Source organism: Gobius niger (assembly GCF_951799975.1).
Source record: "Gobius niger genome assembly, chromosome: 10".
NCBI lineage: Eukaryota > Metazoa > Chordata > Actinopteri > Gobiiformes > Gobiidae > Gobius > Gobius niger.
The window spans coordinates 26,835,162-26,854,985 of NC_136861.1; the positions used below are offsets into that span (position 1 = coordinate 26,835,162).

The 19,824-nt window shown below is 41.0% G+C and overlaps 3 protein-coding genes across 4 annotated transcripts; 2 read left to right on the forward strand and 1 right to left on the reverse strand.

The window, feature by feature from the left end:
- Positions 1 to 4,675: 4,675 nt before the first annotated feature.
- On the forward strand, positions 4,676 to 10,194 carry LOC306969593 (uncharacterized protein; the record flags this gene model as incomplete). Its single annotated transcript, XM_079565256.1, has 10 exons — positions 4,676 to 4,859; positions 5,053 to 5,163; positions 5,250 to 5,368; positions 5,504 to 5,675; positions 5,770 to 5,888; positions 5,976 to 6,509; positions 6,921 to 7,125; positions 9,698 to 9,811; positions 9,954 to 10,100; positions 10,187 to 10,194. The coding sequence occupies 10 exons, from the start codon at positions 4,676 to 4,678 to the stop codon at positions 10,192 to 10,194; spliced, it is 1,713 nt and encodes a 570-aa protein (XP_079421382.1).
- LOC306969594 (zona pellucida sperm-binding protein 1-like) lies at positions 6,570 to 12,149 on the forward strand (the record flags this gene model as incomplete). Its single annotated transcript, XM_079565257.1, has 8 exons — positions 6,570 to 7,125; positions 9,698 to 9,811; positions 9,954 to 10,254; positions 10,925 to 11,037; positions 11,136 to 11,313; positions 11,395 to 11,521; positions 11,585 to 11,743; positions 12,138 to 12,149. The coding sequence occupies exons 3-8, from the start codon at positions 10,202 to 10,204 to the stop codon at positions 12,147 to 12,149; spliced, it is 642 nt and encodes a 213-aa protein (XP_079421383.1). The 5' UTR covers positions 6,570 to 7,125; positions 9,698 to 9,811; positions 9,954 to 10,201.
- A 941-nt stretch (positions 12,150 to 13,090) lies between these two features.
- On the reverse strand, positions 13,091 to 18,977 carry cd9r (CD9 molecule related). Of its 2 annotated transcripts, none has more exons than XM_079565171.1 (9): positions 18,855 to 18,976; positions 18,648 to 18,750; positions 17,681 to 17,786; positions 17,508 to 17,605; positions 17,097 to 17,171; positions 16,919 to 17,023; positions 16,321 to 16,416; positions 16,162 to 16,245; positions 13,091 to 13,222 (listed from the first exon to the last, which is right to left on the reverse strand). In XM_079565171.1, the coding sequence occupies exons 2-9, from the start codon at positions 18,711 to 18,713 to the stop codon at positions 13,133 to 13,135; spliced, it is 720 nt and encodes a 239-aa protein (XP_079421297.1). In that variant the 5' UTR covers positions 18,714 to 18,750; positions 18,855 to 18,976; the 3' UTR covers positions 13,091 to 13,132. The 2 variants fall into 2 exon arrangements, with proteins under 2 accessions (XP_079421297.1, XP_079421296.1); XM_079565170.1 differs by having other exon boundaries at positions 13,114 to 14,265; positions 18,855 to 18,977.
- Positions 18,978 to 19,824: the final 847 nt, after the last annotated feature.

Below are 19,824 nucleotides of genomic sequence, written 5' to 3' on the forward strand. Positions count from 1 at the left end.
AAGCGTGGCATAGGTCCGTGTTGAAACGCCCTGATGCTAATTGTAGCATTTCAAAGTTAATCCGTCAGTTCATTTTGTCACCAAGCGAGTTCTGATGACTCGTGAGGCTACTGTACAGACATGTTTTTGGCACCTTTTGCGCGGTTATTTTTTCTGCCAATAATATACAAGCCATTATTTCCAAATTAGGGCATTAAACTGAATGATACTGCTGAGAATAGAGGAGGAGGTGACAAACACATGTGGCACTAGACTCTTGCGCTCTAAATTTCTTTCTGCATACTCAATCTTGCATACAGTACATTTCACTCACTGACAATTGTATCTCTCTAATAGCCTTCCATCACAGTGACTCATTGAAATTAACTGCGTATCAGACACTATGTCCCAAGGCAGTGCGTAGAGCTATTCGCAAACTACTGTGTGTACATATGTAGGGGCCCACAAAAGGCCCCAAACATTGATGAGTGTTTAACTTATCTTAACTCTTTTGTTTATTTATTTATTTTATTTATAGGGACAAGTATGTCACATAAACTCATGTTACATACTACAACATTTTAGCCAAAGCTATTTGTCAATGTCCGTCCCTAGTTGGGCCTTTACAGAAGTAGTGGTCACATTTCTGACCTCTGATTAAAAAGGCTTTAAGTTTGTGTTTGAAAAGGACCCAGTTTGACTCTCCCTTCAGGTCAGTGGGTAAACAGTTCCAGGCTTTAGTGCCTTGTACAGAGAAAGCTGATTGTCCAAAGTGTTTTGTTTCAGGATCTGACAGTTCCCGTTCTGAGCTCCTCTAGTCCTTGAACCCACAGCCCTGAGTGCTACTATACACTCACTCAAGACCTGTGGGGCTTGCTGGGTTGAACATCTAAGATAAAATGTTTAAACTCCTCAGACTGATACAATGATGTGACCTAATGGGCTTCCTATCTAGGATTTTAACCACTCTGTTATAAATCATTTGTAGCGGCTTGACTGTAGTGGTGGTGGCCTGTGACCATGAGCAGATGCAGTAACTAATATGTGAGAAGATCACGGCGTGCATGAAAGTGTGAGCAGCATGAAACGGGAGGTAGTCCCTGATCAGTCTGAATGTGTAAAGATTTGCTTTGACCACTCGACAGATTTTTTTTATGTGACTGTCAAATTTAAGTTGAGAGTCAAGTATAAGGCCCAGGTATTTGCCCTCTGAGACCTGCTGGATCATGTGACCATTCATCTGTAAATTTAGTTCTTCGGATATGGACTTGAATCTATAGGCGAAGCAAACTGACATGGTTTTTTTAACACTCAATGACAGACCTGTGTTTCGAAACAAACCGCCACAGTTTGCAGGTGTTTTGCCAGTTCCTCAGAAACTGCATGCACACTTTTCCCTCACACATAAACCACTGCATCATCAGCGTACATCTGAAATCCTGCTGTAGGACATGAGGCTGGCAGATCATTAATGTACAATGTAAAGAGCAAGGGCCCGAGAATGGACCCCTGCGGTACACCTGTGTTACTTTTTAAAAATGTAAACATTTGATTATTGACCACCACACACTGATCTCTCTGTTCAAGATATGATTTGAACCACTGTAAAGTTAATGTTGTAAAGTTAAGATTGTACAGTTTGTGGATGAGGATGTCATGATTTGGTGTATCAAATGCCTTTTTGAGGTTCAAAAAGACATCTATTGCAAGTTTGAGTTGCTCCACAAAGAAGCAGTTTGTCGTTTCAGTTGAGTATTGGGGACGGAACCCAGATTGTAATGGGTGTAAAATATTATTTAGTTGTATGAAAGACATAAGCTTACAGAACCACTCTAAGGTATCATTTATCGCGCAGGATTCCTAAAACTCTAAAACACCCTGGGCAATTTGCATCAAAATGTATCACCCAGTTCATTTGATGCTTTGTCTATCGCAGTTTCTATTATTTTTTAACCAGACTAAAATGATAGACGAGCTTTGATTGGCACAAACAACATTTCTCACATCTTTAATTCATTTTGCAGTTTAGATGTACGGAAGGGGTGGATACAAAAACACAAACACAAAAGAGGCTGCTTGTTTTCTGGCAGCATCCTAATTGCCTTTTTTTCATTTTCTGTACAATGCCAGCTTGGTGGGCTCTTGATGTGCCGTGGAAGGATGTAAGCTTTGCTGTTGAATTTAATAACCAACTGATCTGAAGACGGCGCATTGTAAACTGCTTTGTGCATGGGCACGGGCAGATTAGACGGGATTGGAAGGGTGTGGCTACAAATGAGGTAACTGAGTTTCCTACTCTGTTAACTAGCTGTGGTGTTCAAGCTTTTCACATTGAGAACTACCTCAAAAGTCTAAACTGGGTGTTAACTATGTCTGAATCAGAAAAAAGACAAAAATGAATGAGTCTAAAATTGCAGATGAACCTGAGTTTGACCTGAGAGCCCAAGTGTCACCGGTGGGACAATACAGTCAATACACTCACGCCTACGAAACAGCCACTAGGAGTAAAAGCTAAAATACAAAACACATATGGACCAGGTGAGGAAACGCCATTGAGCTGTCACCCACATCCACCAGGGCACCGACACAGAGCACCCAGAGGAAACCAGAATCCTGCATGTCGATACGTAGTATTGTTTTTGTTCAGGAGCAACGTCCACAAATTTGCCTTACTATGCGTGTGGTTTCAACTGACAGCAATCGTGAGAGGACGTTGAACTTCAGACCAGTTTCTGTTTCATGTGGATAGGCCCATCAGGCTCAATATTAAACCATTATGCTCTTGTGGTGAGTTTGTGAGGTGCAACAGGTCAGCAAACGGAGAGTGGATGAAAAATGTGTAACAACTTAGAATTGCAGACTCATGTTAATCAAATTAGAACGCGGAAGAATTTGCTGGCCGTGCACCAGATGCCAATATAATCTGGCATTTGTATAAGCATTTGCATGTGGCCTGGTTGCCGGTTGCCAGTGGTCCGTTCCAATGGAGATGACAGGGGAGGGTTACAGTCGAGCTTCTGATAGGCTACGGTGCGAGGAGTAGCTGTAATAACTAACCTTCAAGAGTCTTAAAGTGCCCTTGTCGCCTTTCTACATTGAATCAAAGAAAATGCCTCATATTTACAATAGCTGACCAGTTTCCATGGATACCAGCCAAAGGTTTTCATTCTCGATTCACTTCCTCACCGCAGCTTGACTCATTCACATTACTACATTCACTTCACATTTCTCCTCACATGATCTTTTTTGTCTTGTTTTTTTTTTTCAGTTACGTGCCCCTCCCGTTTCCTTTCCCTGACTGTGCCACCCCTGTGTTTAGTCCACCCACCCCGCCACCCCCACCGTGTGTAGCCTTGGACTTTCAATGAAATCCAGATTCCAGACTGTACTCACTGCCGCTCACTGTCTATAGCAAACAACTCCTGGCTGTAGCTAGGCAACTCCAAATATGAGTCATCCCTCCCTGTGCCGCCGCGCCCGTTTCTAACTGATCATCGCTCCCCTCCACCTCACCCCGCTTCACAGGGCTCATCCGCTGAAGCTGCTGCAATCATTCTCACACCGGTACTTTAAACAGGGCAGCGCTCTGATTCATCTTATTCCCACACCGGGCTCAGAGCTGCCGCTGGATAGAGGCTTTGCAGATGAGAGGCTGTGGGAAAATGACTGGCCTGGCTCCACTTGATAACATCATGACCACAATGTGATGAAGGAGCCTGGCACAATCCCTGTCAGAAAGCAAATATAGGCAGCCATGTTTGCTCGGAGGCCTTGCAGCTCATTGTCATCATCAGCCGTCCTCAAAATTGTTTGCATAGGCCTATATGTGTCGTATAGTATTGAATTAAAACATGTTGGCCTGGTTTGCTGATGTTGTCACTCGAGCACCACAAACAATTCATAATGATGTCTTTTTCTGTTGAGGCCTAACTTTTTATTTAATTTTTGAGAATCACAAAAGTAACGTAATTGTACATAGCTATAAAACAAGCACAGAATGTATTTTTGCTGTGAAGTTGCCAACATTGATAAAGTTTTATTTTTGTTGTTGCAATTTGAAAATAACTTTATGAATGTTGAAAGTGATGATGTAGTTTGTGATAGTTCTTTTTGTTGTTGTTGTTAATAAAAAATAGACCTATGATGCACAAATAACCAATGCAAGGAAATACCAATAGGCCGGTGGACTTAAGATTGATTTTTACTGTGATTGAGAGCCATAAAGTACATTATGATGCTGATACAGTGTGGCCCTCTAGTGACAATGAATAAAATAACACGTCATTTTACATCAGGTGTTTTTATGCTGCGCAGTGTCCATGTTGCAGTGGCTTCTTCTCGTCCATGTGAGGCCTTGGATCTGCTTGTGTCTGTCTCTCTTCATTTGCATAAAGCACCTGATTATCCCTAATGAGTGCGCAGGTGTGTGCGCGTGCTGAAAACATAAAAGGCCCGCCTGCACGTGCGTACGCGCTGTTTTCACGCACAGCTGATATTTGCGATGATTTTGAAACCAAAAGGATATTGCTTCGGTGTTGTTGTCATCTGCTCCATTGCAGTGGTGACTTTTCATTCAGGAGTCTGCGAGCCTGTCGGTTATTCGTCAAGACCACCTGAACAAACGCGTAAGAATGACAGGCAAAGTGTTCTGACCGCTGCGATGCCAAAAGCAAAGCGACAGCGTTTAGTCTCGTGGATGAGGCCGAGGGAGTCCAACATTCACCCCACGTTCGTTAAATCGGAACATATAAGAGAACCTTCTACACCTGCATCGGCCCAGGACCAGTATCAAAATAATCCATCAAACCATGTCAAAACTAACTGCAACAAAGGAGAAGTGAAGCGCATCACTCAAGGAAGGTTTGACATCGCTGGCGCAGGTCAAGCTTCCACCGCCCTCCTCCCTTCAGGGTCACTTCATTCAGGCAAGCAACCTCATAGCTCTCTTTCCATTTAATGTGTTTTACAATCAAAATTAATCTTATTACTTTATGGAAGCTGTAGAATTCAAAATACGTATGCATTTTTACATCTGGAATGGCCTCTGCAGACTGACTTGTTTTCCTTTCCTAGACTCTCAGACAGAGGTGAGGGGTGACCTGCAGCCTGTGGTGCAGTGTACAGAGGCCTCCATGATCCTCACTGTCCCGAGGAGATGGGCTGCACAGCTCCGTGTTGGCACAGGTGATTATGCATGTCAGTTGTGCCTGGGCATTACTGATTAAGTATTTCTACACACACCCTGCACTAAGTTATTTATATCTATTTAGGAAATCACTTCTCATTCCCTCTGTCCGAGCTGCCTCCTCATTGTGGATATTCCATTGACAAAAGCTGGAGGGACGTCTCTATAGGTGTTCAGTACAACGGCTGCCATGTCATGCAGGAGGTAAACTTTTTTTATATATATACCTACTCTCATGTTGTCACTTGTAATTTTGCAAAGTAGTTTATTTGTTCGGATGTGAATATTTGTGCATTGTTGTAATAAACATGAAACACACGATTTAATTGTGGGTTTCAGGGAGCCCGTTATGTACTGCCTTTGCTGTGGCGGGGGACTCCAGTCAAAATCTCCTGTCCAGTGTCTCCACTGAAATCGCAGGCTGTGGCTGGACTGTCCCTGTGCTGCTCCTCATTTGGCGTAACTATCAGGATACAAGGCCCATCTGCAGCAAAGGAGCTTCATATCAATGGTAAATTGCCCTCAAGGGTTAATTAAATGTCCCCTCTTAAAGTGATATGGAAAAGGCATTTCCTCTGCAGCTTTTATGCATGTTCTCTTCTCAGTCAGAGGTGAATGGACGCCCCTGCTCGAGTTGGTTCAGCACTGCGGTTATAGTATGGACAGGAGAAGCGCAGAGACTGTAATCGCGGCACCATTTCTTGCTTGTGGCATCACATTGAGGGTAATGTTTAGAGAGGCTTACTGCTTTGTTCATCTCAAATGTTGATGAATAACTTTTGTAACAAAAAAGTTTTTTTTTTCTTCACAGGATGGAAATCGTGCACTTTCTCTTCAAATAGGGGAGGAAGTATTTGCGTTAATCTGCCGCGTATCCTCCACTGAAGTATCCCAGCATCAAAGTCCTCAACCGACCGCATCAGATAGACCTAAGGCGCCTATAGCCCCAAATCCTCTTCAATGGGCTCCACCTTTTTACCTGGCCCCGCCTCACTTTCCCCACCCAACATACCATCACAAAACTCCTGTCCACGGCAATGCTCCGTTAGCCCGTACCACCACTTCATTTAGAGCTCAACAACTCGAAACTCCACAGCGTGATGAGCAGCAGAACGACCACATACAGTCACCGGAAGAGTACCACCGTAAGCAGGCGTCTCGGATGGAGTGGGCTAAAGTATTTCCTCATCTGAAGCGCACATCTAGTAGGACTCATTCTCCTACGCCGGCTACAGGCTACAGTCCGACTCTGCTGCCGCACAACTATGCGTTCAATCCGTACTACCACTTCTACCACCATCCTAAAATCCCACTGACAAATCGGCCTCCGCTTCCTGACTCTGAAGTAACGGAAAAGATGCCTATGTTTTATCTCAACTTTGCTTCCATGCCCCATAATAATCCAATGCACACTGCTCAAGCTAGTCCACTCCCCACTTTTGCAACTCAAATCCAAACGGGGCATACTACGGAGACCAACGTCAAAGACTTGGCACCGATTACCCCTTTTGTGAACCCCATGTCTTCCCTTACCAATCAGCATCCCCCGTATGGTTCACCGATAAACCCTAATACCCCCGTTTACACTCACTATCGTCTTCCTCATGACTTCTATCACTTCTATAATTTATTTCATAGACCACAAGCTGAGAATTTTCCTACTCCGGCTTCAGTCCCTCTTGTGCAACAAATTCCCAAGAGTGAAGATGCAAAAGATGGCTTTGGCTCATACTTTGAGCCTGAACTTCCTGTGCAGTTTAAGCCAGGCAATGATCCAGCAGAAGGCTTGAACGATGAAGGCAAATCAGCGGCGCATTCAGATCCCTCGTATGATGGCAGCAGCTGGGAGAAATGGCTTGAAATGGCAGCTAAAGTGAACAATGTCCCAGAGCCACTTTACATGCTCCCTCCACTGTTCCCTCTGCCAGATGAGGACATGCGGAAAGAAGCCAGTGTACAAGGTAGGGTTGCAACGACCTAAGAGATTATTCGTCATTAGTCGACTATAAGAATAATCAATAGATGTTCATTGCCTGTAACCAGAATCTAGCACAGCTTTTATTACTCAGACAGGCCTCTGTGGTGCAAGAATGCACATGTTGTGACCGTTATGGGAAAATGATTGAGCTATAAATACTGTTAATAAGTGGTCTTTTGCATATTTACCTAGATCTAAATCAAATTGATTAGGAAAAAATAAAATAATAATTATAATCATTATGATAATAATAATAATTATTATATATATATATATATACATTTTATGAAAGCATTTCAAAGCAATATGTAAAATTAATAATCAAGCAACTGTTTCTTTTAATAATTGGAAGAAAAAAAATTATTAAAACCAAAAATGTTTTAATTAAAAGTTGCAACGGTGATTCCTTTTATTTAAATCTAGTGATCCAAGTCTGTTCTGTACAGTGTTTTTCAAAGATCTTGGAGTAAAGGTTTACAGAAGATTGTTGAAACATTTGAATGCACATAGTAGTATTTATCAGTACTAATATGTATTTAGAAAGAATTACTCTACTTACATGGCACTTGTTGAACTAACCGATACAATATTATTATTGATATTATTTAAACTGATGAATACAGTATGGGTGTATTTCTGGATTTTCAAAAGCATTTGATACAGTTACAGTGCATCATGATATATTGTTGAGTAAATTGTTTAAATATAGTTTTCAGGGATATGTTCATAAATGCTTGCAGGATTATTTAAAAGCTAGAAGTAAATATGTTTCTATGAATGGCTACGATTCTAAGAAAAAAATTATATAATATGGAGTTCGTCAAGCATCCATATTAGGGCCTCTATTGTTTTTGGTGTACATAAATGATCTTGCCAATGTTACAAAATCTACTGTTCCTCTTTTATCTTTTATTTGTCTTTTGATGACAAACTCCTTTGGCGAGAGCAAATTGATTTGGTCTCAAATTCAATTCGTATATTAAGAAAAATGAGAAGATACGTTCACAATTCTGTAATGTTAACATTATATTATACCCTAATATACCCATATCTTTCCAACTGTAATATTTTCTGGGCAAGTACTTTTACAAGTTACCTTAAACATTTTCAGACTATAGTGCACTAAGTGCTCCTCTTTTCAAGAAGTTACAGTTAACGATTTATGATATTAATATTTATCTAATCTGTACATTTGCCCAGATAAGACGAGGAAAATCTCCTTCCTACTTCAGCAATTATTTTGTTGAGAAATGTCAAGTTCATTGTTATAAAACCACACAGGCACTGACACTACATCTTCCACTGTGCAAAAGAAACGTGCAATTTTCTTTTCGATATCGTGGGGCAAAACTATGGAATGAGTTTGGAGAGTTTGACAACTAACAGCAAAAAGAGCCTAAGAAATCTAATGCTCACTAAATATGAGCCTTGATACTCAATCTAAATAGAAATATTAACATAAAAAAATACAGTTCACACGTGTTTTTACATTAAGCATGTGATTAAAATATTATACTTTGATCTACTGATGAATCATATCATCAATGAAATGATTCATTGATATTACGAAGGGATATTTCATCTGTTATGTATTTGACCAGAAGGAAATGTTCATGTTCTCTCTCTCTCTCTCTCTCTCAATGTGAGATCTGTAATTTGTTTAGGGGTGTGACACAAAGTATAAGCCCTTTGGGGTTTCTGTCACACTCCATCACGTTTTAATTCTTTTTTTTTTTTTTATGTCATCAACATTTCTGTAGTTATTTATGTGAAAATAAATAACAGAATGTTGACATATTTAAGGCAGCAGTTCCCAAACTTTTCAGGCCGTGACCCCCAAAATCACTCAACTAAAATGAAAATGTATAATAATTAAGGTGCAAAACATTTCAAATCTGGTTTAATAATGTTCATTTTGATATAATTCAACTAAAATATGGTGCTTGTCTCAAAATCATCTTGGGACCCCCACTTTGGAAAGCAGTGATATAAGGTACTGTAAACGCTTTGGTTTCAGCAGCGTTGGCAAAACGATACAAATACGAAGAGCTCAGTCATACAACAACATGTTGTGGCTTCTTGCAATATGGATAGTGAGGCATCGTGTCTTGCGATTATTTGGTCGTAGTTTTGCAACTTTAGTTGCAGCCTAAGGCAAGGTCATTTTTTAATTTTTTTTTTTTTTATTATTAATATAAATGTAAATGTCTATGAAAAGGTAAATTTCTCAAATATACTATTGTTGTACCCTTGGGCAATACTCATTTTAACTGCATGAATGATTGGTGTGTGATTAATCTTAAATTGCCTACAGGTAGGCTATATGATTTAAAATTGATCAAACTGATGGAGCTACAACCACTAGCAGTCTTTATATTGTGTGCAGACTGAAACTCATCATCACCTGGAGGTTTGAGCCCATATTTGGATGTCTCTCTTCATTTGCCAGAAGAGGGCAGAGTTGTCACTATATGAGCTGTTGCTAAGCCTGTTTGCATGTTTGTATTGCAGCTTCTGAATACATGTAATCATCCCTGTGCTGCTTTTTCACACAGATCACATCCGTGCCAGCAGCATGGCCCAACCCTTGGCCTCGCCCTGCTCCCCTGGCACTGGGTCACATTTCCACCACACCGTCTCTCCAGGCTGCTTTTCTTTCCCTGTGAAGGGTGAGGCTCTCTAATAATAAATCCTGTTTAGACTTGTCCACAATGACGAGATACAATGGAAAGTTGTGTTTAAAAATGCGATTGATGGAGGCACTCCCACATATGTCCAATTTGTGTATAAATATGTACTTTATGTCAACAGAGTGCATCGTGGGAGAGCACTTTGTGTTTTCTTTGCCCGAGTTTGCGGTTGAGCCCAAAGTGGTCGGCCCCAGTGACTCTGGGGTGTCCTGTGCATTAAAGCGTCTGACCTCCAACCCGCACGTGTACTTTGTGCCCCTGCATGGCTGTGGGGTCACTAAACAAGCAAGTGGATGACATCATGGTTCTTGGCGTAATATTCCTTTAATATTCTCTGTTCAATTTTGTTCCCAGGTTATTGATGCGTTGATGATTTATCAACTTGAACTTGAAACTTGTAACTCCGACAACTCTTTGATAAGGTAACAAGATTTTTGCCCAAAGAGCCTGTGTACACAAGCCATGTTCCATTTTTTAAACTCTTCACCATATTGTAAGTCTTTGTGGGTTTATAGTGTTCATGCTCACTTGCTCCCCACCGACTGATGTTGCGTTGTGGCTTTCCTGTCTTTTCAAAGGCCACAAACCTTTACAGGACTCACTTTGATTATTTTTAACAATCAGTCTGTGCAACTATTCCTTTTTTTTAATTTTCTGATCATAGCTTTTATTTTATAGCTTTATTTGGACAGTTGGCCCGACCGTTGGGTTGAGTCATTGCAATTACATCTTTATTGATGTGCGTAGTCTCCTGCCTTTCTCTACAACTTTATTTGGACCACATTATGCCCCTCTGTATCTGCACATTCAGCAGAATGTGTTGATACACACTTTCTGCTGAATGTGCATCAGCAGCAGACCTGGATCAAATCCAGGTGTCTTGATTTCAAGATGAATATGAAATACTTAACTTTCCTGGTTAAAAAATAAAGGTCAAATAAAATTAGATTGTAAAGCCTGAGTAAAAGTATAAAGTATCTTTAAATTGTATGAACAAACTATGAGCAAAGAGCATGTTCCACTTTTTTGATTGTTTTGATGGCAATTTAGACCATTTAGTTGTGATTTGTGTGATTTCATCTATTTTCCCAGGATGTTGGTGGAATGTAGTTTGTATCCTGGTTTCCCCCCAGCAGAGACGCTGCTCATTCTGGATCCGCTACCTCTGCAGTACCTCGTCCCTCTACAACTGAGAATAGCTACTGGTAATATTTCATGACTGCAGTTGCAATATCTTCATATTCATTTGGTATTGTTGCATCGTCTGTGTGGGGAATCCCCAGTTACTGACGCTTTGCTCTAGATGAGTCATACAGCTTCCACCCAGAGGCCCACAGACCCCTCAGCGGTTTACGAGGCCGGCTGGTGTTTATGGAGCTCAGTCTGCTACAGCCCCCTGACCCCAGTGTGGCGCTGCGGGTCCACTACTGCCTGGCCTATACTCTCAGCCCGTATGCCAGTGCCATGCTCATTTATGATGGGTGGGCTCTTAAATACAGTGTAGATGGTCAAATGAATAATGATTTAGCCTGTTTGTGTAATATGTATTTTTTGTCATGCAGATGCCTCCCTGGAAGCGAGTCACAGCTTCTTCATTCTGTCTCCTCTAACATCCGGTATATTGTAGTTACCAGCTTCCTGTCCCTAACTTCCTCAAATCCTTCCATTGTGAACGATGCAGACCCTGAGGTACAGAGTCTCTTAAAACATTGTAGGAAATGGATTGAGTGATGACAATCTTCTCCTCCTCAGGTTTACTTCTTCTGTTTGTCTGAGGTGTGCTCTTCATCTGACGGTGTCTGCTCTACTGGTTGTATGAACAGTACGTTTTCAGTCGTGAAAGGTTTAGTAGGGGTTAATAAGTTGGTGGATAATTGCGCCTACTTTAATGTTAGGGCTTGTAACATCATGGTAATCTTTCCCCCCCTTTTCAGGATCTGAATGAAACAGAAGAATTAAAGTAATACATTTTGAAACAACACATCTCTTGTGTTTTGTGACCATACATTCCTTTGAACTATATACGGGCAGCTCCCACCATTGCAGCCAGTGACACAAACCAATACAGAGTACCACAAATATTTAAAAACTGCAGGCTGTAGCTACAGGATTTAAGCTACCAAAATCACCCCAACAAATTCATAATTAAATTAGTTACAAGTAAACTGTATGCATAGCTCTTTAAAGTAGATTCACTTTCCGCTACCTTTGTTTACAGTAAACTGAAACACAATATGTCCTTGTGTTTTCTCGTTCAACTTGAATGGTTTTATGAGAGATAGCACTGTGTACATATCTGTTGCAGATTTCGCTGTAATCATTGTTACAAAGTTAAATGTGGTAAAGGGCAACGCGTGTGGTTTCTGCAGAACAGAGACTTGTCTTCATCCGGTTTCCACTGTAGATTCACAACTCTGAATAGCTTCACTGAACCTAGAGCCAGCATCCGTTTCACTCCTACAGACATGACCTCATGACTACTTTGACTGCTGGCACATCAAGCTTACTTTCGATAGATGTAACACATTTCACATTTCAGACAGACCTCTTCATATTTGCGCCTTAGATATCGAATACATTTACAAGTAAATTACAGACTGACAGCGGGTCTCGCTCCAGCAGCGATTGAAGTTGCATAGGTTTTAGGTTTCTTCTTCCAGGAAATACGATGTTTTGAGTAGACTTTCACTCACAATTTGTCATTTTCTTTACATTCTTAAGACGAATAAGTCTGTGTTTAATGTACTGTACAAAGGACTTGGGAACCAATACATTTAATTCACAAATTGGTGATTTTTTTATTTAACATGTTTTTGTTTTTTTTTGCATGGAGCTTCAAATAAAAATGAAAACATTCAAATTATCTCCAGTGTGAATATAAGTGGTTCTCAACCAAACATTTTACATTTCTTAAATGTGCTTGCATACATTAGTAATAAGCTTCTTTAATAAAAAACAGCCTTGGCCTTTGGTTTCCAGTGATCCTACACAATCCACTCTGGTCCCTTTTATCTGGACATATGAACACAATCTTCATGAACATTACTATAAAATATTTTACATACACACACTGGGCCCATTCAAGTAAAAAAAAAAAAAGAGGACAATCCCATAACACACTCCTTTTGTAACAAGCTTTCTCAAATGGATTTGTCTCGCACAGATCACATGAGAACAGTCAGCTCTGACCTTGACCCTTTCAGATACTGGCATTAATCATTTTAACTTTCACAGAACTGTTTCTTTCATTTTACATTGATGATGCATGACTTTAAACAAGAGTCTTGAACTCTGGTCTTCTCAGTACACTTTAGAGTAGTAGGCGTTGATGTCGTCCTGGCTTCTCTTCAGGTGCTTCAGGAGGATGATGGAGCAGATCAGTGCAGTGACCTGTCATACAAATACAGGGGGGACGGGGTGAAGGGGTGAAAAGCAGGGGCTGTGCAGTGAACAGCCAACTCCTTATCCCAGCAGTAAACCAGCTTCAGTGTAAAGAAAAGGGCAGCACCATGTCCCACAACTCTCGCAGCAAATATAATCAGAGTGGCGTATGCAAAGCGGAAGGGAAAATCCAGAAGGAAGATCAGGAACTACTAAACTTAGGGAGGGCTGGGGAACAAGACCTACTTTGTACCTTAGCATTTGTGGATATGTGTTCTCATTCTGTACCCAAAACTTGTTCTAAGCGAGTGGCACAAAGGCTGATCATGACGGAAACACAATGTTCTCTTTACCACTGCAGGAAGTGAGCAAAGCCTGTCACGTCAAGAAGGTGTGAAAATAACCGCTACAAGAAACTTTACAGGGAGGCCTCTGATTTTTGTTTTGCTTTAAAAGATATTTGTGGATGCTTATTTACAGAACGAGTGAAAATGGGCGAGCGAGTGAGGAGACAAAAATGTTTGCAATGTTTGGCAACTAATAATTTAAGTAGAGGATATGCACAAATATAAATGTATGAATAATAATGGAACCTCAAATTGAGTGACAAATGAAAGAATAACATCGCAGACGGAACCACACTATTTTCTGTTGCTATTTTATGACATCACGTGCAAAACCTCTATAGACCAAGCAATGGACATGTTAATTATGCCTTAGTTACTGTTGCGCCTGATTTCTATAAAGGGTTTTCATTTTGAATTTCAATAATAAAATACTGGCGCTGCCATGTATTCAAATCCGGTCCCATTGCCCAGCCCTATAGACGTAAAAGCATGGCAGTCTTAAGGTTTTGCCATAGGGATGTTGGCTGCAGTGAGAGGGGTGAAGACCACAGGCTGCTCGTCGGGGAGAGGGTAGGGGATGGAGATGGAGAGGGCAGCCTGAGAGTAAGAGGAGGGAGTGGAAGGATTTAGGAGGATGTATTGAGGAGACGAGGTGGTCGCACGGATCGCTTTAGAAAGAGTGAGGCTGCAGATGAGGACTATGATCTACAAGACCGAGAAAAGCAGAAAAGATAAGCAAAAAAGCAAAGCCATGATGTTAATGAGGAGAAACAAAAAAAGGGGCATAAAATAATAGCATGGTTATTTACTTCACAACAGACAGTGTAGGCATGCACACTACACCTCCCTTTAGAAGCTCCTGTGTAAGCAAATGTACAGCTTGTTCCATCCACACTTGTTTGTTTAACTATATATACAGTGCATCTCGAAAGTATTCAAACACCTTGAACTTTTGCACATTTTGTCATGTTTACAACCCTAAACATTAAGATTTTATTTTGATTTTTTTACTGAACGTTCACACACAAGTAACAGACAGCTGTGGAGTGAAAGCAAAATGATACATGATTCTGTTAATTTTCAAAAAATAGAAAAGTGAAAAGTGGGGCTTGCATAAGTATTCATACAGCATTTTCTGAGTGCATTAAATTGCCTTTAAAACATTCCTAATGACTCCAGAATGTTCACACCTTGGCCTAACCATTAAATAGAGGCCACCTGTGTGTAATCTATAATTTCAGCTGTTCTTTTAGGCCCTCAGAGCTGTGGACGGAGTGTATCGGTCACTAAACAACATCATGAAGGCCAAGGAGCACCAGAGAGGTCAGGGAAAAAGCTGTGGAGAAGTTTAAAGCAGCGTTAAGTTATACAAAGATTTCCCAAGATTTAAACATCTCCCAGAGCAACTGTTCAATCCATCATTCAGAAATGGAAAGAGTTTAGCACCACTGCAAACTTACCAAGACCAAGACTTCACCTAAAATATTAGATCGAACAAGGAGAGCACTGGTCAGAAATACAACCAAGTTCCCCAAGATAACTCTGGAGGAACTGTGAAGTCCTGCTGCTGAGCTGGGGGAATCTGTACATGGGACAACTATAAGTCGTATCTACACAAATCTGTCCTTCATGGACGAGTGGAAGAAGAAAGCCATTATTGAAAGGAGGCCTTAAGAAATCCTGTTTGAAGTTTGCTAAGAGTCATATGGAGGACACAGCTCCATGTGGAAGAAGGAGCTTTGGTCAGATGAGAGAAAAATTGAACTTTTTGGCCCAAATGCAAAACGTTATGTATGGAGCAAACCTAACACTGCTCATCGTCCTGAGTGCACCATCCCCAATGTCAAATATACGGGGGGGAGCATCATGCTGTGGGGCTGCTTTTCCTCAGCGGGGACAGGGGAGATTGTAAGAATAGTTGTGAAGATGGATGGAGCCAAATACAGAGATATTTTGGAGGAAAACCTGCTGGAGTCAGCAAGAGAACTGAGGCTGGGGCGGAGATTCACCTTCCAGCAGGACAATGACCCTAAACACAAAGATAAATCTACAATGGAATGGTTCAATAAAAACATATTAATGTGTTAGAATGGCCCAGTCAAAGTCCTGACCTAAATCCTATTGAAAATCTGTGGAAAGGTCTGAAAACTGCTGTTCACAAACGCTCTCCTTCAAATGTGACAGAGCTGGAGTTGTTTTGTAAAGAGGAATGGGCTAAAATGTCAGTCTCTACATGTGCAAATCTTGTAGAGTCAAACCCCAAAAGACTTGTGCTGTTATTGCAGCAAAAGGGGGTTCCACAAAGTATTCATGCATGCTGTATGAATACTTATGCACGCCCCACTTTTCGGTTTTCTAATTTTTGCCAAATAACAGAATCATGTATCATTTTGCTTTCACTTCACAGTTGTCGGTTACTTGTGTGTGAACGTTCAGTAAAAAAATCAAAATAAAATCTTTATGTTTAGGGTTGTAAACATGACAAAATGTGCAAAAGTTCAAGGTGTATGAATACTTTCGAGAGGCACTGTATATAGTAAAAAGTCTGATCACATTTAAATATACAAATATGTAAATGAAGTATGCAAAGTATTTTCCTACCAAAAGAGCTCCAGTTCCGAGAAAGGTGCCCAATACGATGATAGCTCTAGTATCAAAGACAGAAGCTATTTCTAAAGGGCAGCTCTGTAAGAAAAAAAACAAGTGTTTGATATTGCATCATTTGAGACACACTGCTATAAAATCAGTCTTACAACTTACAGGCATTTTGATATGCTCCCAGAATCCGGTAGGGTCAGGGCATGTCGCCTTGACAAGTTCCACAGGGGTGACCCCGGTCAGTCCACAACAATGAAACTACAAGAAATATACAGAAACGGCTTAGTATAAAAAAGAATGTCTCTTTTCTGGAGTACATGAAACAGAAATATATGAAACTAATGCATATCACCCGTGTGAGTCACCCTGATTATTTATCAATCATCACCAAATGTCCTTGTGGATTATCTATTGCTAAGCTTTGTTGGCTTTGATAATTTATACTTTCTCAAACAAATGCATGAACAATTCAGCCCCGACCCACTTTATCAGCAACAAATGACGAACTGTAAGATTCCCCTCCCCACTTCTTACTAAAGGGTGTGTGAGTGTGTGTATGTGAGCGAGTGATTTCTTTGTACACGGTCGATGTGTGTTTGTGAGCTTTTGAGAAACTTTTAGACTTATATTTATATTTATGACACATTTATTCATGAGTATATTTGTCATATACTCATGAATAAATGAGTATATGAAGCCATGTAAATGCACTTTACATCAGTGGAGTTGAGGGGCCTAACCAGAGGCGGTGGAGAGTTACCATTTGGTGCAAAAATGTGAGCACGACTGCCAGAGCTGGGTCTCCACCGGAGGTCACATACAAGCCGTAAAGACTTGCATAGAAATCGACGACCCGCGCCTGAACCTTAACAATTCACAAACAAATGTTAACAACTTTTAGAAAAAACAAAGAAACACTTTCCTTTTCTGTTTCTTACCTCGTCACGATAAGTGTAGGCCAATACTCCGATTAATATCTCAGCTCCAGCAAGGAGAGTAACAAGGCAAGAGAACTAGGAATATTCAATACTTAACATTAGCAAGACATATTAAATCATGATTAATAAGTGTAAAAAATGGACATTGTACATCGTGGTTTTATGCTACATCCTCCAAATTGTAGCACATCATATAAATGTTTCTTTTTCTTCCGTTTTACTCACTTTTACTCACAGCATTTTGGAAAAGTTAATCTTGGAAATTACAAAGGAAGGTGTGAATGAGCCGGAAATATTTCTTGCTTCTGGTATGAGTGTGATCAAAGTCTGGATTATGATATAACTATATAAAGCTTTTTGCACAATAGGAAATGCGTGTACTGTATGTGACTCCAGTATTTTATGTCTCACCACTTGGAGGGAGCAGCGGTTCTCACTGCACGCACCGAAGTCTCCAAATGTCACAACAATCAGCATCACCGCTCCCAGCACTATCAACACCGTCACTCCTAGAAAACAAGATATAATCACGCGGCCCAAAACGCAACACACCACAAAAGGGAATTTACCTGTTTAACACTCACCAATGACAAATGTGCTGGAGTTGAGTTCCTCTATGCTAAAGATGGGTCGCGTGCTGCTGCTGAACCTCAGCCACAGGCCGGAAACCAAGAACGCGAGGCCAACCACCTGGAAAAAGAGAAGTGAAAAAGACAACAACACTGTCATTCAAGAGAACTGTGTAGTTTCACATTTTCTCCACAGGTGAGCATAACAGTCATTCAAGTTCAGTGCCAAAACTAGTGCGGGAGATGGAGTTATTACTATGTTATTGTTATTGATATGTAATACTTTTGTTCAATTTAATATTAAGACAAAACATGATTACTACTTGCCACAGTGGCCCGTGTGCAAAAAAATGATTACCCTACAGACTTAAATAATCGTTTTGAGTGAATGATTATTACAAGATTTTTCACCAGTTTGGGGTGTACGATCCATGAGAAGTGTTTCGTTTTAGTATCATGTAACGTTAAGTTTTCTGGGGTGGGGGTTCTCTGAGAGTTATTTCAATCCAACTCGAAAGTATTGTCTACAACAGAGGCGGGCACTCTCCTCCATAATTTATATGTCTTTGTCCTGCTTTTTTCTTGCCGACTTGCGTATATCGGAAAAAACATTACCATCCCCTGCCAAAGTGGGCTCAAAAGGTGGCATGAGAGTATAATCTATACAAATATAATCTATAGTACATCATTTCTGTTATCTTATGTGTGTGCCAACAATATTTAGTTACCATCAAGCAAGTTCCAGATAGGCTGTAACTTGCTTGATGGTAACTCCCATTGCTCAACTTTGCAAAGGGAGAAAGTTGAGCAGAATTAAGTTTAAGAGTACTATGTTAGTGCGGCGGCCCTCATAGAATTCAGGGTTTTCATGTGGCCCCTTGTGTGCCCACAGCTGTCCATCCAGCGAGGTGAGGTGTGAACATGTGCCTACTGCTGGTGCCACATGGCCCACCAGCCTCAGTACTTTTACTTAAACACGTACCGCGAAGATGCAGTCGAACAGGATGATGATATACTTGCAGACGAGGCCACATCCGTCCACAGCCATGATGACGAAGTGGCTAAAGCGTGACCACTTGGGAAGTCTGGAAGGTGGAAAAAAAAACATTTCAACCTGGTTCTGTTCTTAAATAATGCGGTAACAGTGATCGCCGAGCTTTACCCACGGCGGTGACATTTCAGTGCGTACCTTTGCTGAGGGTGTGAAAGGCTGTTCGCTGATAACTCGACCAACTTGTGAGACAGAAAACACCGCTGCGTATTCTTTTACATCTGGACGTTCCCTCACGCCCCGCCCCCCGGGGGTTCGCTCGCAAATACTATTGGTCCATTTGGCAGAGTGACACCAAGTCGCACCAATCAGATCAGTAGATGTCGACACAAGCTACAGGGAAAAAAGAAATTAAAAAAAAACATTAACGGTGGATGATATCCGAGGAAACGAAAGTTAGAAGCAACATGACGTGTGTGTTTTGTGCAACATTGAGCACAATAAAAGGGTAAAAGTAGCTGCACTCCATGTTTGTTTGTTTTTTTGCTTGTCGTGTGGCAATTGGCAAAATCCTCTCTGATCATGGTTAAAAAGCATTTAGGATGGAAACATAAATTAACCATTTTTCTTCTATTTTTAAAGAATCGAAACCAAAACTTGAGCTTTACCTGAACTGAAATGAACAAATATTCTATAACTAGTTGGCATATGGGCCTGGCGGCGGCGGCGGCGGCCAAGTGGCTGGTTGTAGTTTTCGTTTGTCACCTAAGTGTAAAATGCCAAAAAGACAACAGAGATTAGATAAGACAAGAAGGCCTTTATTTGATCTTTTTCTACACTGAGGGGAAGTGCATAGTTGCAACAAGATTCAAGATGTTTTATTTGTCAAACCATGTGAATGGTTTGAAATTCTGTTTCTCTCATCCTTGATTGTGGAGTGGGGGGAGGGGGAAGAGGGGTGGGAGGGAGGGCAGAGAGTTCAGCTTCCCGATGGCCCTGTGGACGAAACGGTTCCTCAGTCGACTGGAACTGCCCCGTAGATTCCGCAGTCTCCTCCCTGACGGCATAACTTTGAGACTGTGTGATGGTGCGAAGGGTCCCTGGGGATTGTGACGGCTTTGCGGATGAGACGGTGGAGTGTCGCCACATATTGGTTTTGTTAATGACT

Bases quoted from the DNA above. Each gene is read 5' to 3' on its own strand.
- cd9r (XM_079565170.1), bottom strand. From the start codon at position 18,713: ATGGCTGTGGACGGATGTGGCCTCGTCTGCAAGTATATCATCATCCTG. The intron at 16,417-16,918 runs GTAACTCTCCAC...TATTTCTTGTAG, and splicing joins TCACATTTTTGCACCAAATG to TTTCATTGTTGTGGACTGAC. The intron at 16,246-16,320 runs GTAAGTTGTAAG...TTTTTCTTACAG, and splicing joins GGGAGCATATCAAAATGCCT to AGCTGCCCTTTAGAAATAGC.